The sequence below is a fragment of the Hydra viridissima genome, unplaced genomic scaffold (genome assembly GCF_058129835.1).
Source record: "Hydra viridissima isolate aposymbiotic clone 2 unplaced genomic scaffold, HvirCarnegie_v1 scaffold_13, whole genome shotgun sequence".
Classification (NCBI taxonomy): Eukaryota; Metazoa; Cnidaria; class Hydrozoa; order Anthoathecata; family Hydridae; genus Hydra; species Hydra viridissima.
Window position 1 is genome coordinate 5,284,544 of NW_028324312.1, and position 20,127 is coordinate 5,304,670.

Sequence of the window (20,127 nt, forward strand, 5' to 3'; positions counted from 1 at the left end):
CTCAGTGAATGTGCGTGAAAATTTATTTTTAAAATGCCCTCTCCAGTTTGGGATTTTTCTTAACATTCTATCCTCAGACTGTGAATCTGACTATGATTGGATCTAAATTTTGGAAAATCAACTATTTGTGTAAACATTATTGTCATATTCCGTCCTAAAATTTGTGACCACTTTAAGTTTGTCACCATAAAAGTCATTTTTACCATGAAATAAAATTCAAATATAATGTATCGTATATTTTCTTTTTTGTTTCTAAGGGATTTTTTGGGTAATTTAGATTTTATTGGCAAAAATCAATATTTCTGGTTTTATGAAATCAAGTAAATTTAGACAAAATCATAGACACCAAATAGACAAAAAATTATGCTTTGTAGACTTATGAAGTGAAAATTATTTTTTAACTGAGCAATCTTAGGACACCATCAAAAATTTGATAGACACAACAAGGACAAAAAATTAAACATTTGTTGTGTCCATTACAACATACAGAATTGTCTATGTCTGTGTTGTAAGTCTATCCATAGACTAGTCTGGTTACTAGTTTGAATGAGTTCACAAATTTAAATTTTTGGAACTTTTTCATCAATGAAATATCCTAAAAAAATTCATTTTGATGGGTGATAAAAGTTACATCCGTCAAAAAGATTTTTTAGGAGATGTTCATAACAAGTAGTTCTGAAATCCTTTACTAATAATGTTTTTGAGGAAAGTTCTTTTGCCTTTTGAGAGGCTAGAAATTTGTTTTCTAGGAAAAATTATTTTACATGAAATTTGAAAAACTTTTTAAAAGGTTTTGCATTAACAAATGAATTACAAAAAAGCCCATTAGAAAATACACCTACTAAAAAAATAATGCATAGTGGAATATATATTATGGAGGTTATAGAGTAGTCAAGGCAAAAAATGGCGACATATCGGAAAAAATACTAAAAAAATACACAAAATTAAGGCTGATGAATGAAGGATCAAGGAATTGAATGAAACCAGATCTTGACAAAACATTTTATTTAAGCTTTTTTATATTTCGCTATACTTTTTTTAGTCATTTAAAAATTATCCTTACTGGTCTGTTTTGTCATTGACAGATTTTGTTTACACGAAAAAAGTTCTCAAGTTTACAAATGTTCATCTTGAAAAAATGATGAAAATCTGTTCATGCCGACAACTAATTTCCTTTACCTTGGTGTAATTTGTTTAGTAATTTGCCAACGCGTGAAGTAGTTACTTTATCTTGAAAAGTCTTATTAAACAAATGTTATAAAATTTTAAACTAATACCACGTGATCAGAGTTTCTGTTATAAAACTGAGGGCAGCCATTTTAATAGATTTTCTTGTTGACGAGTGAAAATTTAGAGTTTGTCGGAAACTCGCGTGGCTCGCTGATTTTCGGCCTCTTTGATGTAAAACAATGAGTTGTACCTCCCATCTCTTATACGTCCTTGGAATTATTTTGTTCTATCTCTATTTTTAAACGTTGGGATATTTTGATTTTTTTCTAAAAGTAAAAAGTACTTAAAATTTTAGCTTTAATTTTTAAAGAAATAGTAACTTATACTTTACGTAATTTATGTTTAAACAAATTATTTTGAAAAAAATTTATAAAATATAGCGTATTTTAAAAGTAATCATTGCTTACTAAAGTTAATAACTCATTTTCTCCCAACGTTGAAAATGAGAGATAGAACAGTAATTCTAATCTCGCAATTTATCGAGGTGTGCCAGACTGAACATAAAAAAGTTTGGCGTAACTAAAAAAGTTTGGTGTAAAAAATTGCACAAAATCTTTTTATAAGGATTTGCTCATTTTTCAGATAACAAAGTTAAAGCATCATTTAGCGCCATGAAAGAGTAATATTTTAACTTTTGATGATTTTTAGGAAACTGTTTGCCAAAAACAACTGTGCTCAATTGAAATATTTAGTGGTAAAGCTTAGACTCAATAAAACCAGACATGTTTTTTTATTTAAGAGGTATTTGTATAGACCTACAGCACTAATTCACAAAGTGATTAAAATTATTAACAGATAAAGCACATTTCAGTCATTTAAAATAAACATAAAGTAATTTTTATATTTAGACATGGAACTTTTATGAGATTCCATAAAAAAAAAACTTTCGATTCCTACTTTCCGTTTCTTGCTTCAGTTCCTCATGGTTTTGTGCAATAGCGGTATTCAAATTCAAATCCGTTAAACTTATATTTTTTTAAATAACTAATTTATAGTTTGAATAGAAAATTTTCATTCGAAAAACGTTCCTGTTTTAAATCGCACAAAAAAGTTTTGATAAACTCCAGAAAACTCCAAAATACTTTTCTGATTTAACCTTCGTTATGCATTTAAACACTTTAAATTACACTTTTTCATTTCATCTGATATAATTTTTGAGATCAATATCTTATCAAGCTCGATTGTTTACCAAATCCAATGATATATATTAACTAGATATCTAAAGGCGGATTTCCACGAAGCGAAATATTTCGCGCTACACGATTTTTTTCGCCGCGAATGTTTCTGAGCATGCACACAAAAATATTTTTTATCGCCCGGCGATTTTTTTTCTTTTCGCAAAAAAGTTGGATATATTTCAACTTTATTTGTGGTGAATTTATTCGCGTAAATAAAGAACCAATCAGATCCTTTAAAATATGCAAACTCAGCAATTAAGTTGAAAAACAAGCATCGAAATTGTTGAAAAGAAATTTAATTTTAAAATGGCCAACAAGTTATGCAAATATAAATAAATTGTACAAATTACCATTTGAGTCAAAATCTAAACGTCTTTGTTTTTTATTAAGAGAAACAATATTTTTACATTAACTTCAGAAACTTTACTGAAGTAATAATTTACAGTTTTTACTTTCTAATTGAAACAGGAACTGATTGGTTGACATTTTTTCAAATTTAAGAGTTTCTATTTACTAAGTCTACTTGCCATCCCAGTTCTCCTTCCGGTGTATTAAAGTATTCTTTAAAGTTATCTCTAACCTGTTTTGCATCTTTTGAGTAGTTGTTAGAACCTGATTGTGTCAGTGGTTGGAGTGCAGCGGAACATAAATTATCTTTCCTCCAATAACCTGGTCTAAACCCAGCGGCACCGTCAATATCAGTGTAATTTGTGGGACAGTAGTGATAATTATTTGCTGATCTTTTTTTCATAAAAAAGTTATGCATGGCAACAATCGCTTGTGTAATTAAAATAACTTTATCGAGATTAGCAATGATTGGCCTGCGAAATATACGAAAGCGTGTTGTTGCAATACCAAACGTGTTTTCTATAACCCTTCTGGCTCTTGAAAGTCGGTAAATATTCTTTGATCTAAAGGAATATTTTTATTACGACACGGTTTCATCATGTGCTTTTTTTAAACTAAAAGCATTATCAGCAACTAAAACACATGGTAATAATTTTTCAGAATTACCAATATTTTTTAAATCAGGAAAATTTAATTTTTTATTTTCAATTGCATAACCAAGACTGCAATTATTAAAAACACTACAACCACTCTGTCTTCCCGAGTCACCAATATCCACCATAGTGAATTTGTATTTAGCATTACAAACTGCTAGAAGGACAATGCTATGCGTTTTTTTATAGTTAAAATAATCTGACCCTCCATTATGTGGAGCTTGCATAATGATGTTCTTGCCATCTATTGCACCTGTAACATGTGGGAAATCCCAAATATTTTCAAGTTCTTTTGCATGATGCAAAGAACTTGAAAATATTTGGGATTTCCCGCATTCATGTTTTTCTGATGGGACGTGTAGAAAAGAACTATAATGAGAGATACTGTCCGTCTAAGTGAGAAATTTGGAATTCTCTTTCAATGAATTCCAAATTTCTCACTTAGACGGACAGTATCTATCATTATAGTTTTTTGTTTCACAATGATAGGCGCTACAAACCCAAGCAACTCATCGTAAGTTGTTGGAGACATGCGAAAATACTTAAAAAGGTATTCCTGGTTGTGCAAACGTAAATCTTGTACTAATAAATGAAACTCTCTTTTCTGTAGGAGTTCTGCATAAATTTTCCTTACCCAAAATCGTTTCTTTAATTTTTCTCGTTTCATTTGCAGCATCTTTAAAATTATTATTTTTCTACAAATCAGTAACATTTTTTTCCTTATTAATGACATGTTTCCAAGCAAAAAAAGCGTGCCAACTTGATGGTGGAAATTAAAATTCTGATTTTGCGAAAGACGAGCCGCGAAAAAAATCGCATCGCGCGAAATAATTCGTTTCGTGGAAATCCGCCTTAACTCGCACTTCCGCAGTGAAGCAAATTTTTTGCCAGCCAGGTTTGTTTTGCCAGCCTGAAATGACGCAATGATAAATCAAAGCAATACAAAAATGAATAATTGTCAGTTTTAAATAAAATGGCTACCGGCATTTAAAACAAGAAAACTTGCTTCACTCTTTCATTAATAAAATGAAATATATATATATTTCATTTGGTCAATGAAATATGATATATATAAAAATGGTAATATATATCATTGACCAAATTCCATACTATTAGTTTGGTAATTAATTAGACGGTCGCTGGTGTGTTAAAGTAATGAACGAAAAAAAAGAATGAAGTTTTGTATAAATGTACATATTAAATTATCAACGTCATTTAGACAAATACCTAAGCTAAAATACCCAAGCTAATATACATTTTCTCTTAAATAGTATTTAATAATATTTTTTAAGTAATCAAAAAGAACCAGATGGAAGAGCTCATGAATGCTTAATCTGAAGTATTTAATCAGAAAGCTCTGGCGTTTGCAGTTTTTGCCTGACTCACTTCATTGAATATTCCATCATTAGTCTCTCATGCGTTTGTCCCAACCTCTTTGTTACTAAATTGTTTTAACATTCTGCTCGAAGAGCTCTCCTAACTTATAACTCTTAGCTCGATGGTTCTCAAGTTTTAAACTCTGCGATCGCAAAATATCAGTAGTTCTAGCAATCAACTCTGAATATCTGCTTTTTCCCAAAAAAACTTTCTTGCTATTCATCGTTCTGTTAAATGTTCTAGTATAAAAGAGTGATTTTGTGGCGTGTAGACTCAGGAACCGCCTTCTAATCTATCAAAATGGAACCTAGCAACAGCAACCTTCACCAAGTCAATCGAAATATCCGCGTCGCTTATGTCAAAAAGATTTTCGTCATACTCATTGTATTGAAAGCCCATTTCTATACCATTGCTTCATTAACTACTCCACTTTGGAACATTCACGACGTTCTTCGTAAAAATCTTTAAAGACGGTAACCACCCAGATGATCTAAAGACCACTGGTTTTTAGATCATCAAACTATAATTATTTTCGTTGCTGAATATTCCTTTTCGTACTGAAAACCAAAACGCTTGCTTGGTCAATTTCTTTTGTTTCTTGACGTAAAAATATGCGCAAAATAGAAAGTGAATAAGTATATGCACAATAACAGTAAAAAAAAAAAAAAAGAAAAAAGACGCACTTATTTTTTGCAAAAAATAACCCTTATTAAAAATAACTTCAAACATAGAACACTCAATTGATTACTATAGTGTCATTAAACTTATTTTTAAATTAAAAAACGTTTATAATTTAAAGAATAAAATTTATTACGAATAAAACTATATGTACCTAAATTTTGAAAGTTGCTAAAGAATGTATAGCAGATCTCATCATGTAAGTTTTATATTCTTTTTCTCTCTTATTTTTACCTGATCGATAATTTACAAGACAATAATTAAACAAAAAAAGACAAGAAAATAATAATCAATACTGATATTCACTGATATCTAAAATTTAAATCGCTTGTAAAACAATTTTTTTTTTTTTGTTTTTTTTTTTTTGTAATGTGTTTGGTGAATTTTCATAAAAAACCAAAATAAAAGAATTAGTGCTTTTTTTAAAAAACATGGAACGTGTTGCACTCTTTATGGTTTGAACTTATTATGATAAAAAAAACCTTTTTCAACATCTTTTCCAATCCCAGAGATTTTATGGAATAAAAATTTCATTTAATCAAGGTATGAGATTTCCTACTTCATAATCTGAATTTTTATCAAAATACAACTTTACATCAAAAATTTTAAAATTTCTTCTGCATTTAGGTTTGTATTTTGTTAGGATACCTAGATTTACAATGCATAAACTGTCAGAAAAAAGGAAACTTAAAAAGGGTAGTTTTGTAGGGTTCAGACATTAATGAAGAATGAAAATTTTTCAAATAAAATAGATCCTAAAGAAAAGGAAGTTTTCAATCTTCAGAATAAGAAAATACAAACAAGATTGTAAAATATTTACATATTTAAAATAGGTAAGTGAACAGAATCATAAATGTCATCATGAAACACAAATATAAGAAAATCAATATCAAGAAAATTGTAACAAATTTTGGCTGGTTATTGCTTGGTTTTACTTTTTTTGTCTTTTGTTTTTTTAATCAAAATTTAAAAGAGGCAAGTGATCCGAATGGGGGAAGGTTTTATCAAGAAATAAAATCTATGGAAAATCATTTTGTTTATTATTTTTGGGGATCTATGAATTGAGTTACAGTAATTATTTTTCTATTTCATAGGCATTTTAGTTGTACAGTTATGCTTTTTATCATAATTACCTTCATTTATTTTAACATTAAGACATTTTTTTATTACTTAAAATAATTTCCTGTAATATCTTGCAATAAATCTATTTTAGTAAACCAATCAGAGTTTGCTGACTGTCCTAATTAATTTACTTATAGTAAATTTAATGTCAGAAAACTAGATATTTAAAATATTAAAAATATTCATGTTTTATCAAATGTTTTTTTTTTAATTTATTAATATTTTTTTGTTAATAATTTTTAAAGTATGTCAAAATTTTTGTGATTAATTGTAATTTATAAAACTTGATATATCACACATCCCTAATATTATGCTATTTCCTGAAAATTTGTTGAATGTTTTGGCTCTTGAAAGATTTTATTCAATTACATTTTCATGAAGTTTTTTCCACGTTTCCCTGACAATAAAGTATTATTTTCTATTATTATCAAGTAGTTTTTTTAGAATCCTTCTGGAGGTATGTCATCAACTTTTTTCCAAGGTGATACCCATAATATGGATTCTTATACGACAGTGTCATATCGAAAAGACCCTGGTTATTTTGAAAGAGTTGGAGGAAGTTGCATGGGGATTTTTTTTGGTTTATTAGTTGTTCTTGCTGCATTTCCTGTTTTGTTTTTCAATGAGGTAGTTCACTTTCCATGTTACTTGTGATATTTTCTAAGTTGGACCCTTTTTTTAAAAGAGAACTAAATTTTTTTTTTTTTTAGGGAAGAGCAGTACAGACTGCAAAGTCTTTAGATGAAGGGTTAAACTCTGTTATACCACTCTATTCCTCTGAAAGTCTTTATGATTCAAATAACAAAAAATTAGTACATCTCTCAGGAAAATTAAGAACAGAAATAGTATGTATACAATTTTCTTTTGTTTTTTGTTTTATCTTTTAAAAAATTTTCTAATTAAAAATGATTTTAAAAAATTTAATTTTGAACACATCCAAAACTAACAAATAACACTTTATTGATTATAATTATTTAATTATACACTTTCACTGGAAGGCTTTAACAGATCATGACTTTGGAATTAGCATATTTGCTGTGAAACTCAAGCGCCATGTTGAAATGTATCAATGGGTTGAACATGAGAGAAAGAGGTGAGAAATTTAAAATAATCAGTTCAGCAAAGTGCTTAATAAATAAAAAAATAAAAATTATTGAAGTTATATTTCAATTACAATTAAATCAATAATTACATATTTAAGGTATCATTAAATCAATAGTTTCATATTTAAGGTATCATTAAAGCAACCTATTTTAGAGAATACAAAGAAGGAGATCATGTAAGAGTTGAAACAACATATTCATATAGTATGTATGAGTTATTTTGTTATTTAGCTATTTAAATCATTTTCTTCACAAATTTCTTTATTATTTTAAATCTCTTTTTTCTCATAATTTCTTAAAAAAAAAGTCTAACTTCTGTTCTTTAAAATGTAAGTCTAAATTAGCTCCTCTTTTTCAAAAGGACAATAATAATCCTTAAAATTATTTATCAATAGTACATTTAAACCCAATTTTTATGAATAATGTATTAATTTTAACTTAGCTAAAGAATGGCGATCTGAAGTCATCAACAGTGGCAGTTTTAATGTACCAACTTTGCACCAAAATCCAAAGTTTGTGTTCAGTCTTCTGGATTATATGAAATATAATTGTTTTTTGCAGAGAAGTTGCAGCAGATTGTTAAAAATGTTTTAAAAAAGCAATAGCACATAACATAACAAATTTCACACATCATGAAGTAAAATTTTACTGCTGTTTGCTATTTTAATGTTGTTGATTTCTTGTGTCAATTGTTAATGTATCAAATTGTCCACCTAAAAAGTGTCAATCTGATGGTTGTTATCAGAAAAAAGATAAAGTTAAAAATATGAAAAGTAAAAATTTAAAGTAAATGATAACAAAAACTAAAAAAAAAAAGAAGAAGAAGAATAAGAAGAAGAGGTAAAAAAGCATTTTATTCTCTGTAACTGCTCTGCAAAGGTTTCTTTCTGTAACTTTTGCACAAAATACAAAATACCTACAAGAAGATCTTTTTTTTTTGTTTACTGCAATAAAAGAGAAGGTAAAAAAAGATTTTAAAAGAAAAAGAATTTATTTCTTCTAAGGAAGTACAAATATTACCTGTTATGGTGTGTCTAACGAACTTTCAAATCAAGTTTGGTTCAGCTACTTAAATTGAATTTTTCTTCATTTTTGAATCTTTAGAAATTACTTATAAAATTTTTAAATACAAAAACAAATTATGCTCAATATTCACATAAAATGAAATGACAACAAGTTGCAGTAAAGAATTGAAATTAAGAAGTAAAATTTGAAACTTTTTTGAAAAAGACAACAACAAAAAAAGTAACAGAAAAACAGAAAAAAAGTGTAAAGTTTTTTAGAAAATATTTGGAATTTGAAATGTAGGAGTCAATGCATATATGTAAGTTTTTCTAAAAAAATGTTAAAAATTACTTAAATTACAAATGATGCCTTTTTTTTTTTTACTTTTGTTGTTAATTTTTGTTGTTGTTGTTGTTGTTGTTGTTGTTGTTGTTGTTGTTGTTGTTGTTGTTATTATTATTATTATTGTTGTTGCTATTTCTTCTTCTTCTTCTTCTTTTTCTTCTTCTTCTTCTTCTTCTTCTTCTTATTATTATTATTATTATTATTATTATTATTATTATTATTATTATTATTATTATTATTAGTATTAGTATTATTATTATTATTATTATTATTATTATTATTATTATTATTATTATTATTATTATTATTATTGTGATTTTCATTATTATTTTTATTGTTTTTTTATTATTTTATTGTTATTATTATTGTTTTTGTTTTCATTATTATTTTTATTTTTATTATTATTAGTATTACTCTTTTTATTACTATTATTGTTACTATTTTTATTACTATTATTATTACTATTTTTATTATTATCTTTATTAGAATTATTACTATTTTTATTATCTTTAATATTATCTTGACTATTATCTTTATTATTTTCTTTATTATTATGTTTATCATCATCATCATCATCATCATCATCATCATCATCATCATCATCATCATCATCATCATCATCATCATCATCATCATTATCATCATGATCATCAAAGTATGAAAGATTTTGTTCAGCTATTGTAAGTATGTCAAAATTGTTATATGTTATGGCTTTTTGATGTATTAAAATGTATAATATTTGTTTTAGTTCATTTCCTATTTCATCCATTAACAAAGAAGCAGATCCAGTATTTCTGGGATTGTTTCATCTTAGCAAAGGTCAGTTTTAGTGTTCATCATAGTAGAATCTAAAAAAATAGTCTGAATTACTTAAGAAATAGATTGAGCAAATACCAGGTTTCATGAAAATTTAGGAAAAGAATTTTGAATTGTTAAATTTATTTAACATTTTAGGTTTGGTTTCTCAAGTTAATAATTTTCAAAAAGTTGTTTTAAAGCCAAATCACCGAGATGATCTACGTTTGTTAGACAATTACTTTTATAGAAGTGTTGATCCATATCATCCAGAGGTTAATTATATTTTTCTTTTCAAAATTTGTAGCAGCTGCTACCATTAAGCTACATAATGATAATGTTTAATATGACCTCTAGAATATAAAAACAAATTTGTGTACAGCTTAAAATTTTTAAATCTTTAAAATTTTGTCTTGTATGTTCAACTAAGTTGTGTAAAATGTATTTGTTTCATTTCTTAGATGTTTTAATACTTAAAGTCTAGTATTTGGTGTTGACACTCAGTTTAACATACAGTGTTGATACCCCCTGTTTACATACCTATACCTATGTTTTTGATATCACAAAGAATAGTTTGTTACAATCCCAGATTTCAAATAAATTTTAAAAGTAAATTTGAATGGTGGAACGATGTCTGGGTGTTTTCTAGTCAACTGATGATTGGTTTTTGAACAAACAATTTACCCTTTGTCTAGTGTTCTCGATTCAGACAAGGATCTTTGAATCTGTATAGTGTGACTATAAAGAAAGAAAGCTTCACTTTTACACTTGGTGTGACTACATTTCTATATATTTACACTCTTCAAAGTACATCAGCAACCATCATGTCACAAGCCACACTCAGTGTAAATGTATTTATATTGATTAGTGACTAGACCTGCTGAGCATTGGGAAATCTTCTGAGACTGCTTAAATAAGTTGCCTTTTTATTCTAGCTAGCAGCATTGTTGAGGAACCATCAACAATGTCCATACATGAAACCTTTTTTATTTCAGAATTATGTTGATAGATTTTACTTTAAAGGTAAATTTTTAAAATTTAAAAACTAAAAAAAAGAATTTCCTAAATTGCACAGGATCAAAATATATAAGTATAAATATGTAACATGAAGGCTTTTTTAATTGACATATGTACACACATAATCCTAATTTATTCTGTTATAATTATAGCTGCTTATACTTTACCTTATAGGGAGAAAAGCAAAACATTACCAATTAAAAAAAAAAGGCTACCACTCCAACTTAAACTTCTACCACTCCAACTTAAACTATGATACAATTTGTAACTGAGAATTTGTTACTGAGAATTTGTTACTGAGAATTTGTTACTGAGAATTTGTTACTGAGAATTTGTACTGAGAATGGAGAGTGCTTGCTTTCAGTACAAAGTTAAAGAATTGTCAGGTTTGTCATTAGTGAAAAGAAAACAGGAGTTTTTGATGGACTACATGTTCTTTAACTTACAAAATATACAGAATTTGTGAGAACATTTAATAACAAAAAGAAAGCAGCTTGGTTGTTTCTGTAGTTTTTGTAAAAAATCTTCTTAGAAATAAAAAGCAGAAAACTATGTGGATTTAGTTGCTAGAGTGCTGCAAGTGCTTCATGAACTTAGATGCAACTGGAGTAATCAACTTCTTTTTATAAATACTCATCCATGTCAGTTTCCTGACAATCTTGGAGATCAGTAAAGAGCACTGAAAAACTTTTTCACAAAGATCTTAACACAATAGAAGATTATTACCAAGGGTTGTTGCACCAAAAAATTGTTCATGGATCAAAAGGATAAATTACAAAATAATATCAAAATATAAGTAACAATATTCAAAAAAAAAAAAGGTATATATATATAATTATATATACACATGTATGTATGTATGTATGTATGTACGTATGTATGTATGTATGTATGTATGTATGTATGTATGTATGTATGTATGTATGTATGTATGTATGTATGTATGTATGTATGTATGTATGTATGTATGTATGTATTATAGAAATAATTGAAAGAACTCACTAAGGCTAAAAATTAAGTAAATTAGGCAATTTATTCCTTAACAGAGCCCCTTCTTTCTTTAGAAAAATATGGTCAGAGATCAGGAAATTCAAGGCATTGAGAACACAGATTCCTTAAGATACTCTTAGAACTATTTGCAACTGTGATAAATTTGTCATACATTGCATAGTTTTGCTTTCCTCAAGTTCTTTTTTTTCCCTGCTCTTTAATTTGTACAACAACATTCAAATTATCCTGGCACAACATTCTTTCCTTGGAGTTTAAGATAAAACATACTCCACTTGGTAAAAATGTCACACAGTGGTCTATACAATTATCTTGAAGATTTCTTTTTAGTCCTTGAGAAAAAATCTTCATCTTTCAAGCTCTAAAACTCTATTTAACTCATTTCTTATTCCATCATCTTATTCATTCCATCTTATTCACCTTCATCTTCATCTATCCTAAAAGCCTTCATTTATCATAACTGGGTGAAAGAGCAGAGCTTCATGTTCTGATCTTTCAGACAGCCATGATATATGATGCTTTACAATCTCAATTAAGAGAGAGGTAGGCTAAATTGATGCAAGCTAAATGCTAAGTGCTAAGACTAAATTTTCTTTTTAGAGTGTAAATTATGTTTACCTCATCTGCTGCATTAACAAAAAAATCTAGTTATTAATTTTTTTTTTTTAGTTTTTTGAAATAACAAAATTCTGTTTAATTTGGTTTTAAATTTACAGCAGAACTAAAAATTCTCTTTGGTGACCATTGAAATTCAAACAAGCTTTGCAAGTGAGGCACTAAATACCACTCCTCATTATATAATGCAACCACATTATATAATGCATACTAACTCTGTAAACTAACTCTGTTTTTTGTATCAAAAAGATTTTCTGTTGGTTTACACACTAAAGCATGCTCCATGCTTACTTTCCCAGCCAATAGCAACAATATTACTTAAACATGTTTGCCATCCTTTGTTATCATAGATTCTACATACCAAGTATATAGCCATTTTTTATAGCTGATTAGACTTCATCTGAGAAAACTGTAACAAAATCAATTATACCAATAAATGAGTTGCTATAGGTTGAGTTTTGAAGATAAGCCAAACTATTATTTTCAAGTCCATAACCTAAAAAAGTTTTGCAATATCATTGAGTTCATCAATCATTGAGACAAGATAGTATGTATATAGGGATGGCAACAGGGAGGGTTCAAGGTTGCTCTTTGAAATCCCAAACACACCCTGTGAATATATCTTTAATATGAAACTTGCCTTGATCTAGGGCAGGGCAGGTTATGTTTGATTTTTGATATATATTGTATTTATAAATTTAAAATGTAGTTTTTCATGATAGTGTGCTCTCACCACAAGTAAACTACTTTTGTTGCATGTTTTTTTCATTCTTTTATGATCAAGAGTGTATACTTGTTCAGACATTTTCTACATAAAAAGTACATGCGTCAACAAGATACAAGCACAAAAATAGGAGAAACCAAATTTGGATTTGGGAAGTTGGAGTGTCTAAACAGAAGTGAGGTTTAGGAGAAGTAAATATGATAATTTGTTTTTGGGCATTAAATTTTATATGTATACATACAAAGTGAAGTTACCCAGGGCGGGCCAGGTCACCGCAATTCCCAAACCAGTTCTATTCTAAACCAGGTCAAACAGTTAATACTAAACCCATTGCAAGGCAAATAACAGGGGACTGAGGATGCCTTGTGGAGACTGGATCAGAGTGGGTACCTGTAAATTTGGGACTAATTCTCATCCCCAAGTATGTATCATAGAAAAAGTTTGAATTTTCCAATATGTTTTTTCATATCAATTTCTTCTTTCAAGAATTCAGCTAAAAATTTGTTTTTTATGGTTAGATAAGAACTTATTAGTAAAGATGAAATAGAAACGTCACCAACAAACTTGGTTACTGTAACAACAATAGCAGTTTTTGGGTTATGTCTTAGGTAGTCAAACTTTATCTAGATTAGTAAACATAAATATTAGGCTATGTCATCTGGTGTACCTCATTTTCCCAACCATCAGGAACTTGAAGATCTAGTTATAGAGATCTCCAAAAACCCGTTTTTGGAAAAAGATTTCACCTGGACATCCATGTGACAGAAAAGTTGTACTAAGGAACTGGGATGAAGCCATGATGGGTGATTGACTATATCTAGAGTTTGATCCATAGCCTTTTCTTTACTTACAAAATCCAAAAAATGATCCAATGTAACAACTAGGGAAAAACTGATGTGATTTTTAGAATAAAGATGCAAAAATTTAGCTTGAAACTTGAAAATTCTTTATGAAACAAAGCTTTCATAAAAGTTTGTTACTTTTTGTAGTTAGGTTATATGGTTTTTATTAGAATTCATCCTATAATATTTAATGGTGATATATCTTTTTGACGAATTAAAGTTACAGGTAGTGTTCAGCTACCTTGACATCTACTTGTAGGTTTCATTCCAATGATTTTGTAACCTATTGATAATAATTAAATAAAAGTTAAATTATGTAAAAAAAATATTTTGAATAGGTTGGCGATGTACGTGTATCATTCACTTATTCTGGCCTCAGCGGCGAGATGCAACAAGAGCAGGGAAACCAAGCTGAGGTAGTTAAATTTTTTATAGATAAACAATTCTTTAAATCGGTGAATAAGTTTCTATATAATTGATATCAGTTTATTTATGATCTCCGAAGTGCAATAAAGTTTTCTTATCAAATTTGTTTGTTTTGTTTTTTTGTAACTTTTCCTTTTTTTTTCCTTTTTTTTTTTTTTTTTTATTGAAGTATGAGTTTTCAAATAAGTTCATTTTTATTTTAAGGTTTCTGTTATAGCGCAACAAAATGGTAATTATTTATCCCCTTACCAAACCAATGCAGGTGACCAACTGGAAATACTTTACCCAGGAATAAAATCAGCCAAAGTGATTATGATTTTTTTAATTTAGATTTTTAATGAAGTCTAATTTTAATACTGCTACTAAATCTTATAAATTTTTTAAAATTTTTCTTTGACAGGAAATATTTGACAGCGAGCATTCAGCAAATACTGTTCTAACATGGGGATTGAGATTTTTTGGATGGCTAATGATGTTTTTCGGTTTACAAATTATGATGGATATTTTTAGACAGATAGGTATTTTCACTTTTTATTTATTTGTTGAGGGAATACTTTTAAAGAAATATCTATTGGTCTAACTTTGTCTATTTTAGTCTCATTTATCCCAATCATTCGCGACATTGTTGGTTTAGCAGCCTCTGTTATAGCTTTTACATTTGCTACTTCCATGGCTTTAGTCACCATAGCGATAGGATGGCTTAGTTATCGACCTTTTTTAGCGTGTACCATTTTGGTTGCAGCAGTCGTACCCTTGATTTTGTCACGTTATAAAAGTAAAGAAGTCAAGAAAAAGAATGATAATTAACTATTTAACAAGAAAAAATGACTTAAACTTTTTCCTAAATTGGATTTATTTATGTTTTCATTTCATAAGTTGTTACATCATTTGATCTCTAGGTAACTGGATAACACTAACAAACCTGAGTTTAAAGCCTAAACAAAATACGACTAACGTATTTTTTTTAGGCTTTAAACTCAGGTTTGTTAGTGTTATCCAGTACAATAAAATACGGCGGAATTTATTGATGTCTGACTCAATTTTGGTCTTCTTACGCAGCTCATATTTCATGCTTGCTTTAAAGTCGTCACCATAAAGCTCCAAAGTTAACAAAAATAATCAAGCAACTGGATTGTGAAATTTCAAAATGTTTTGCGGGAGTCTTTCCCGGGATATCGGGAATGTAGTTTCTCTCCGTATGATAATGTTTCGTTTTCCCGGATCATCCGTATGGTTGGTCTCATCATAATTTATATTTGACGTCGGTATTCTTTATTTTGTTCAAAATTTTATTAAGGCAACTGTTTATAGTATCTGGTGTTAAAATTTTTATGTTTTGGCACATTCGTTATGCCAATTTATGTTTGAGTTGTTCAAATAATGATTTCACAAAATCACAACCGGGGAGATTTCACGACCCCCTTCTATCATGAAGTCGTAACGTTATCGAGTTGATAAGAAGGCCTCATTCGCTCCATACCTTCAATCTATCAACAGTTTCTTTCAGATTTTTGGCAAACATAGGGCAGATAAATTTTAAAAAACGTATAGAAATTTGGACCCTTCATAATTTAGGCTTTTCTAATCGAGAAATTGGTCGACGCCTCAGCATTTCAGAGAGTTGTGTCCGTAAAACGATTAAAAGAAAAGAAGAAACGGGGTCTTTCTGCAATCGTAAAAGAATAGGGAGACCTTGTTCTCCTACGAAAAAAGAGGATAAGTACATAGTAATTAATTCTTTACAAAATCGTAGACGCACAGTGCCAGATTTAGCAGCTGATTTTAATGAACATCATACTACAAAAATAAGTACAGCGACGGTAAAAAGACGACTTCTTGAAGTAGGACTTAGAGGTCGTGTAGCTGTTAAAAAACCACATCTTACAACCGTCCACAAACAAAAAAGATTAGTCTGGGCCAAAGAACACAAGAATTGGACGGTAGAAGAGTGGAATCGAGTACTTTGGTCAGACGAATCAAAGTTTGAGATTTTTGGGAATAAACGCCGGTCATTTGTTTGTCGTCGGGTAGGAAAAGAATGCTGGAGCAATGTACTATGAAAACAATTAAGCATGGAGGTGGGAATATAATGGTTTGGGGTTGTTTTAGTGGTGGCCATGTGGGATCAATTACCAAAATTGACGGGAAAATGACCAAAGAAGTCTATTTAAAGATTTTGAAAGAACATGTTTTAGTCTGTGGAACCAAATTAATTGCCAAAATTCATGCTCCAACAAGATAACGATCCTAAACGCACTGCTAAAGTGGTTAAGCAATATTTAAATGAAAAACAAGAGGAAGGATTGTTGAAGGTCATGACTTGGCCACCGCAGAGTCCTGATTGTATTCCAATTGAGTTATTGTGGGATCATTTAGATCGAGAAGTCCGAAAAACTCCACTAAGGGGTAAAAATGATCTTTTGGAGGCAATCCAAAAGATATGGAAAAATATTGATGAGAAATATTTTAAAAAAATTGATTGATCGCATGCCACGTATCTGCCAAGCGATAGTTAAAGCAAAAGGTGGCCATTTTGACGAAAAGATGATTTAAATATAAACATTTTATTTTAGCAATAGTTTTTGATACTATTATATTTTTTTTTTTCACTAAAACTAATAAAAGAATATAAAATTGATTTGTTTTATTAAAGTCAGAAATCAAAATTATTCTGACACATTTTTCTCTTAATGTCTGTATTTGCAATAGGTGCGTCCAAACTTATGGACGGGAGTGAATATCAAAACAAATAGAGGTAACAGTATACGGTTTAATTTCAAGTTCAATTATCTTTATAAAGAAAAGTCAAATTTGTGTTCTTTTAATTTTATCTTAAAGAGAATTTTTTACGTATATATATATATATATATATATATATATATAACTATTTAGCAATTAACAAAATTTGTTTTTAATAGTCAGAAGCAACTCCATGACATTTTTTCAAGCAAAAAAAAATCTTCACCAACTTTGTAGTTTTAGGTAAACATAGTTGACTAACCCAAGGCTTACAATTAAAAACTTCACTTTGATACCACATGTCGTTTTGACTTGAAAATCCTTCTTTCCAAACTCTGTGACACTTCTTAATGTTTTTTTTTACGAAATCGAAACACCAACTGCGATGAGAACGTAAAAGTTATGATTTTATAAGTCGTCGTCGTCGTCGTAGCCGTTTTTAGTATTGTAATAAAATATCGTTACGAAAATTACTATGAAAACGTCACAGTATGAAAACGTGTGAAAACTATGAAAAATGTTAGCGTTTTTAAAATTACTTCACGTTTTCAACACAACGCCAAAACTTTAATTTTCACGTCCGGCCTAGAACTTTAAAACGCGAGTAGGGATTTACCCTGAGCATAACCAATATTTTAAGAATAGACGTTGCAGCTGCAGTTGGCGTTTTGATTTCGTAAAGTCAGTTTTGTCTTTTCAAGACATACATTTGAAGCTTCACTGCTGCCAACATTGCGTTTCTTTAATTGCTTTCTTGGCCACATCGTCTAATTAATTAATTAAATTTAAAAAATTAAAAAATTTAATTGATTTCTTGGCCACATCGTCTTGCTTTAGTTTCTCGAGCACCTCAGATGCACTAAGACACCATCCTTCTACTCTCAAAATATTGACTCTTATTTTTTTTTGTGTCAACACAAAAAAAAAAAAAAGGTGTCAGTATTTTGGTTGCGCAGTGAAATATTTTAAAAATTGCCTTCGAAGCTTTTTGTGAAGTAGTTACATAACGATGTAGGCTGGGATGAGAAAGATGAAGCTGGCTTGGATGAGAAAGATGAAGCTGACTTGGATGAGGATGACAAAGAAGGCTGGAACGGTACTTGAAATATTTGAGGAACCTTTAATTTTGATTTATCAGTTTTGCTAATATCAAGTGGAAACAAACTAGTTTTTGAAATTCAGCGATTATTTGTGTTCGTGTAAATGCGTCACTGAAGCCGAAAAGTTTTGCATGCAGTTGAATGAAACTTTCTTTTGTTAAACTTGCATCAAGCTCGTTTACGTGACAATATGCACGTCTATCGGTTGAAGTGCGACAAATGAATTGGTAAATATATCAGCCTGATGTCTTTGTCAATACAAATACTTGTAGCATTGTAAGTAACATGTGTGACGTGTCCTTTCAAGACTAAAATGTACCCTTAATTAATCAATTTAGGAATTTGACTAAGTTGACCAAGCTATTTGATACTTAAGTGAGCCATAAATTGTTTCTCTCTTCCATCCAAACCGACTTAGATAAATAGGTAGATAACGTGTTTGGTGGTCCCTTAAACCAGTTTTTGTATAGATGTTATATCAATACAAAAACTGGTAAGCTACGAATGGTGGCAGAATTACCAACTGTATAATTGTTTTTTGATCGCTACCAACTAATTTTAACATCACGCCAACTATATGCTGTTTACGTTGATCGCCTAAAAAATCTAATTTCGTTAAATTCCACAAATCACACAAACTCTTATTGTTATTGTTAATATTTGCTTCAAGAAGTTGTTTTCAAAGTGTACAGAAATATTATTGTTATTTTTATGATACAAGAAGAAGCCCTGAGAGACAAAATATTGCCTGCTACTCTGACGCTTAATTTATAATTCTTAATCTATGTCTTTTCATGAAACCTTGATGTCATTCTTGTCCTGGTGTACCGTTTGGTGGAAACAGATTACTTTGATTTGTAGATGCAAAATAACTCCCAATTACAGTGATGACATCTGCGAACGTTCTGCCGAATCCCCAATCGGCTTAACTGACAAGTACTGCAACAAGAACAAAGTCAAACGCTATAATACGGTTGCTTTACCTCTACCGTGTGATTGGACATTGTTATGCACGCGCCTTTTTTCATTTGTTCTACTGCATATTGCAATTGCTCTTCAGTCTAAGTTGTTTGAGTATTACAAATGTAAATACGAGTCACTTGTGTTGTAAAGTTTTTTAGATAAATAGCAACGACTATCATATTTATTTACGCTTTATCTAGTAATTAACTATCAACTAATTTAGCCGCATTCATCTTATTGCAAAAAGGTGAGCAATTAACATGCTTACTCTTCCCCCGATAAATATTTCCTCGGTTTTTCGTTCATAACTTTTTTCCGGAACTGACAAGTTAAATTTTGAAAAGAGAATCATGATCGTCATAAAATTTTCTACAAAGTTGTCTTTTTAGCTTAGTAAAATTTATTTTGTAAAGTTTAATTTTAGTTTTTGAGAGTTTGAAGCTGATTTTCTTTTTTTTTGGGTGAAAATTTTAAAGTTTGATAAGGCACAAAAAATTCTCTACAATGTGCTGTCACAACCTTTTAAAGATTTTCCTGTTTTAGCATAAAAAATAAAGAAAATTTCTAAATATTGTTATTTTTTTCGTCTACTCCTCAATTTGCTCTATCAAATATGTTTATGAAGTTTTGTTTCTAATCCCCAAAATGTTTGTATGCACCAAATATTTTGTGAAAATCTACAAAAAAAAAAAAAAAAAAAAAAATTTAATTTATTATAGAAAACAATAAAAAGATGGTTTCCCAAATTTTTTTTTAATTTTGCGATAAATGAACTTTTAAAGAAAAAAATTCCCAACAAAATGATAAATCAATAAAAAAAACTGCGATAAAAGTCAACAACAATAAATATCAAAACTTT

General features: G+C 29.2%; 1 protein-coding gene across 3 annotated transcripts; it reads left to right on the top strand.

Moving 5' to 3' along the window:
* Positions 1-5,408: 5,408 nt before the first annotated feature.
* On the top strand, positions 5,409-15,312 carry LOC145195091 (transmembrane protein 43-like). 3 transcript variants are annotated; one of them, XM_090070390.1, is made up of 12 exons: positions 5,409-5,663; positions 7,031-7,213; positions 7,297-7,431; positions 7,585-7,679; positions 7,844-7,893; positions 8,132-8,201; positions 9,788-9,858; positions 9,994-10,109; positions 14,379-14,456; positions 14,671-14,772; positions 14,867-14,984; positions 15,062-15,312. In XM_090070390.1, the coding sequence occupies exons 1-12, from the start codon at positions 5,643-5,645 to the stop codon at positions 15,271-15,273; spliced, it is 1,251 nt and encodes a 416-aa protein (XP_089926516.1). In that variant the 5' UTR covers positions 5,409-5,642; the 3' UTR covers positions 15,274-15,312. The 3 variants fall into 3 exon arrangements, with proteins under 3 accessions (XP_089926516.1, XP_089926518.1, XP_089926517.1); XM_090070392.1 differs by having other exon boundaries at positions 5,435-5,663; positions 7,022-7,213; XM_090070391.1 differs by lacking the exon at positions 5,409-5,663 and adding an exon at positions 5,892-6,007.
* The last annotated feature ends 4,815 nt before the right edge of the window (positions 15,313-20,127 follow it).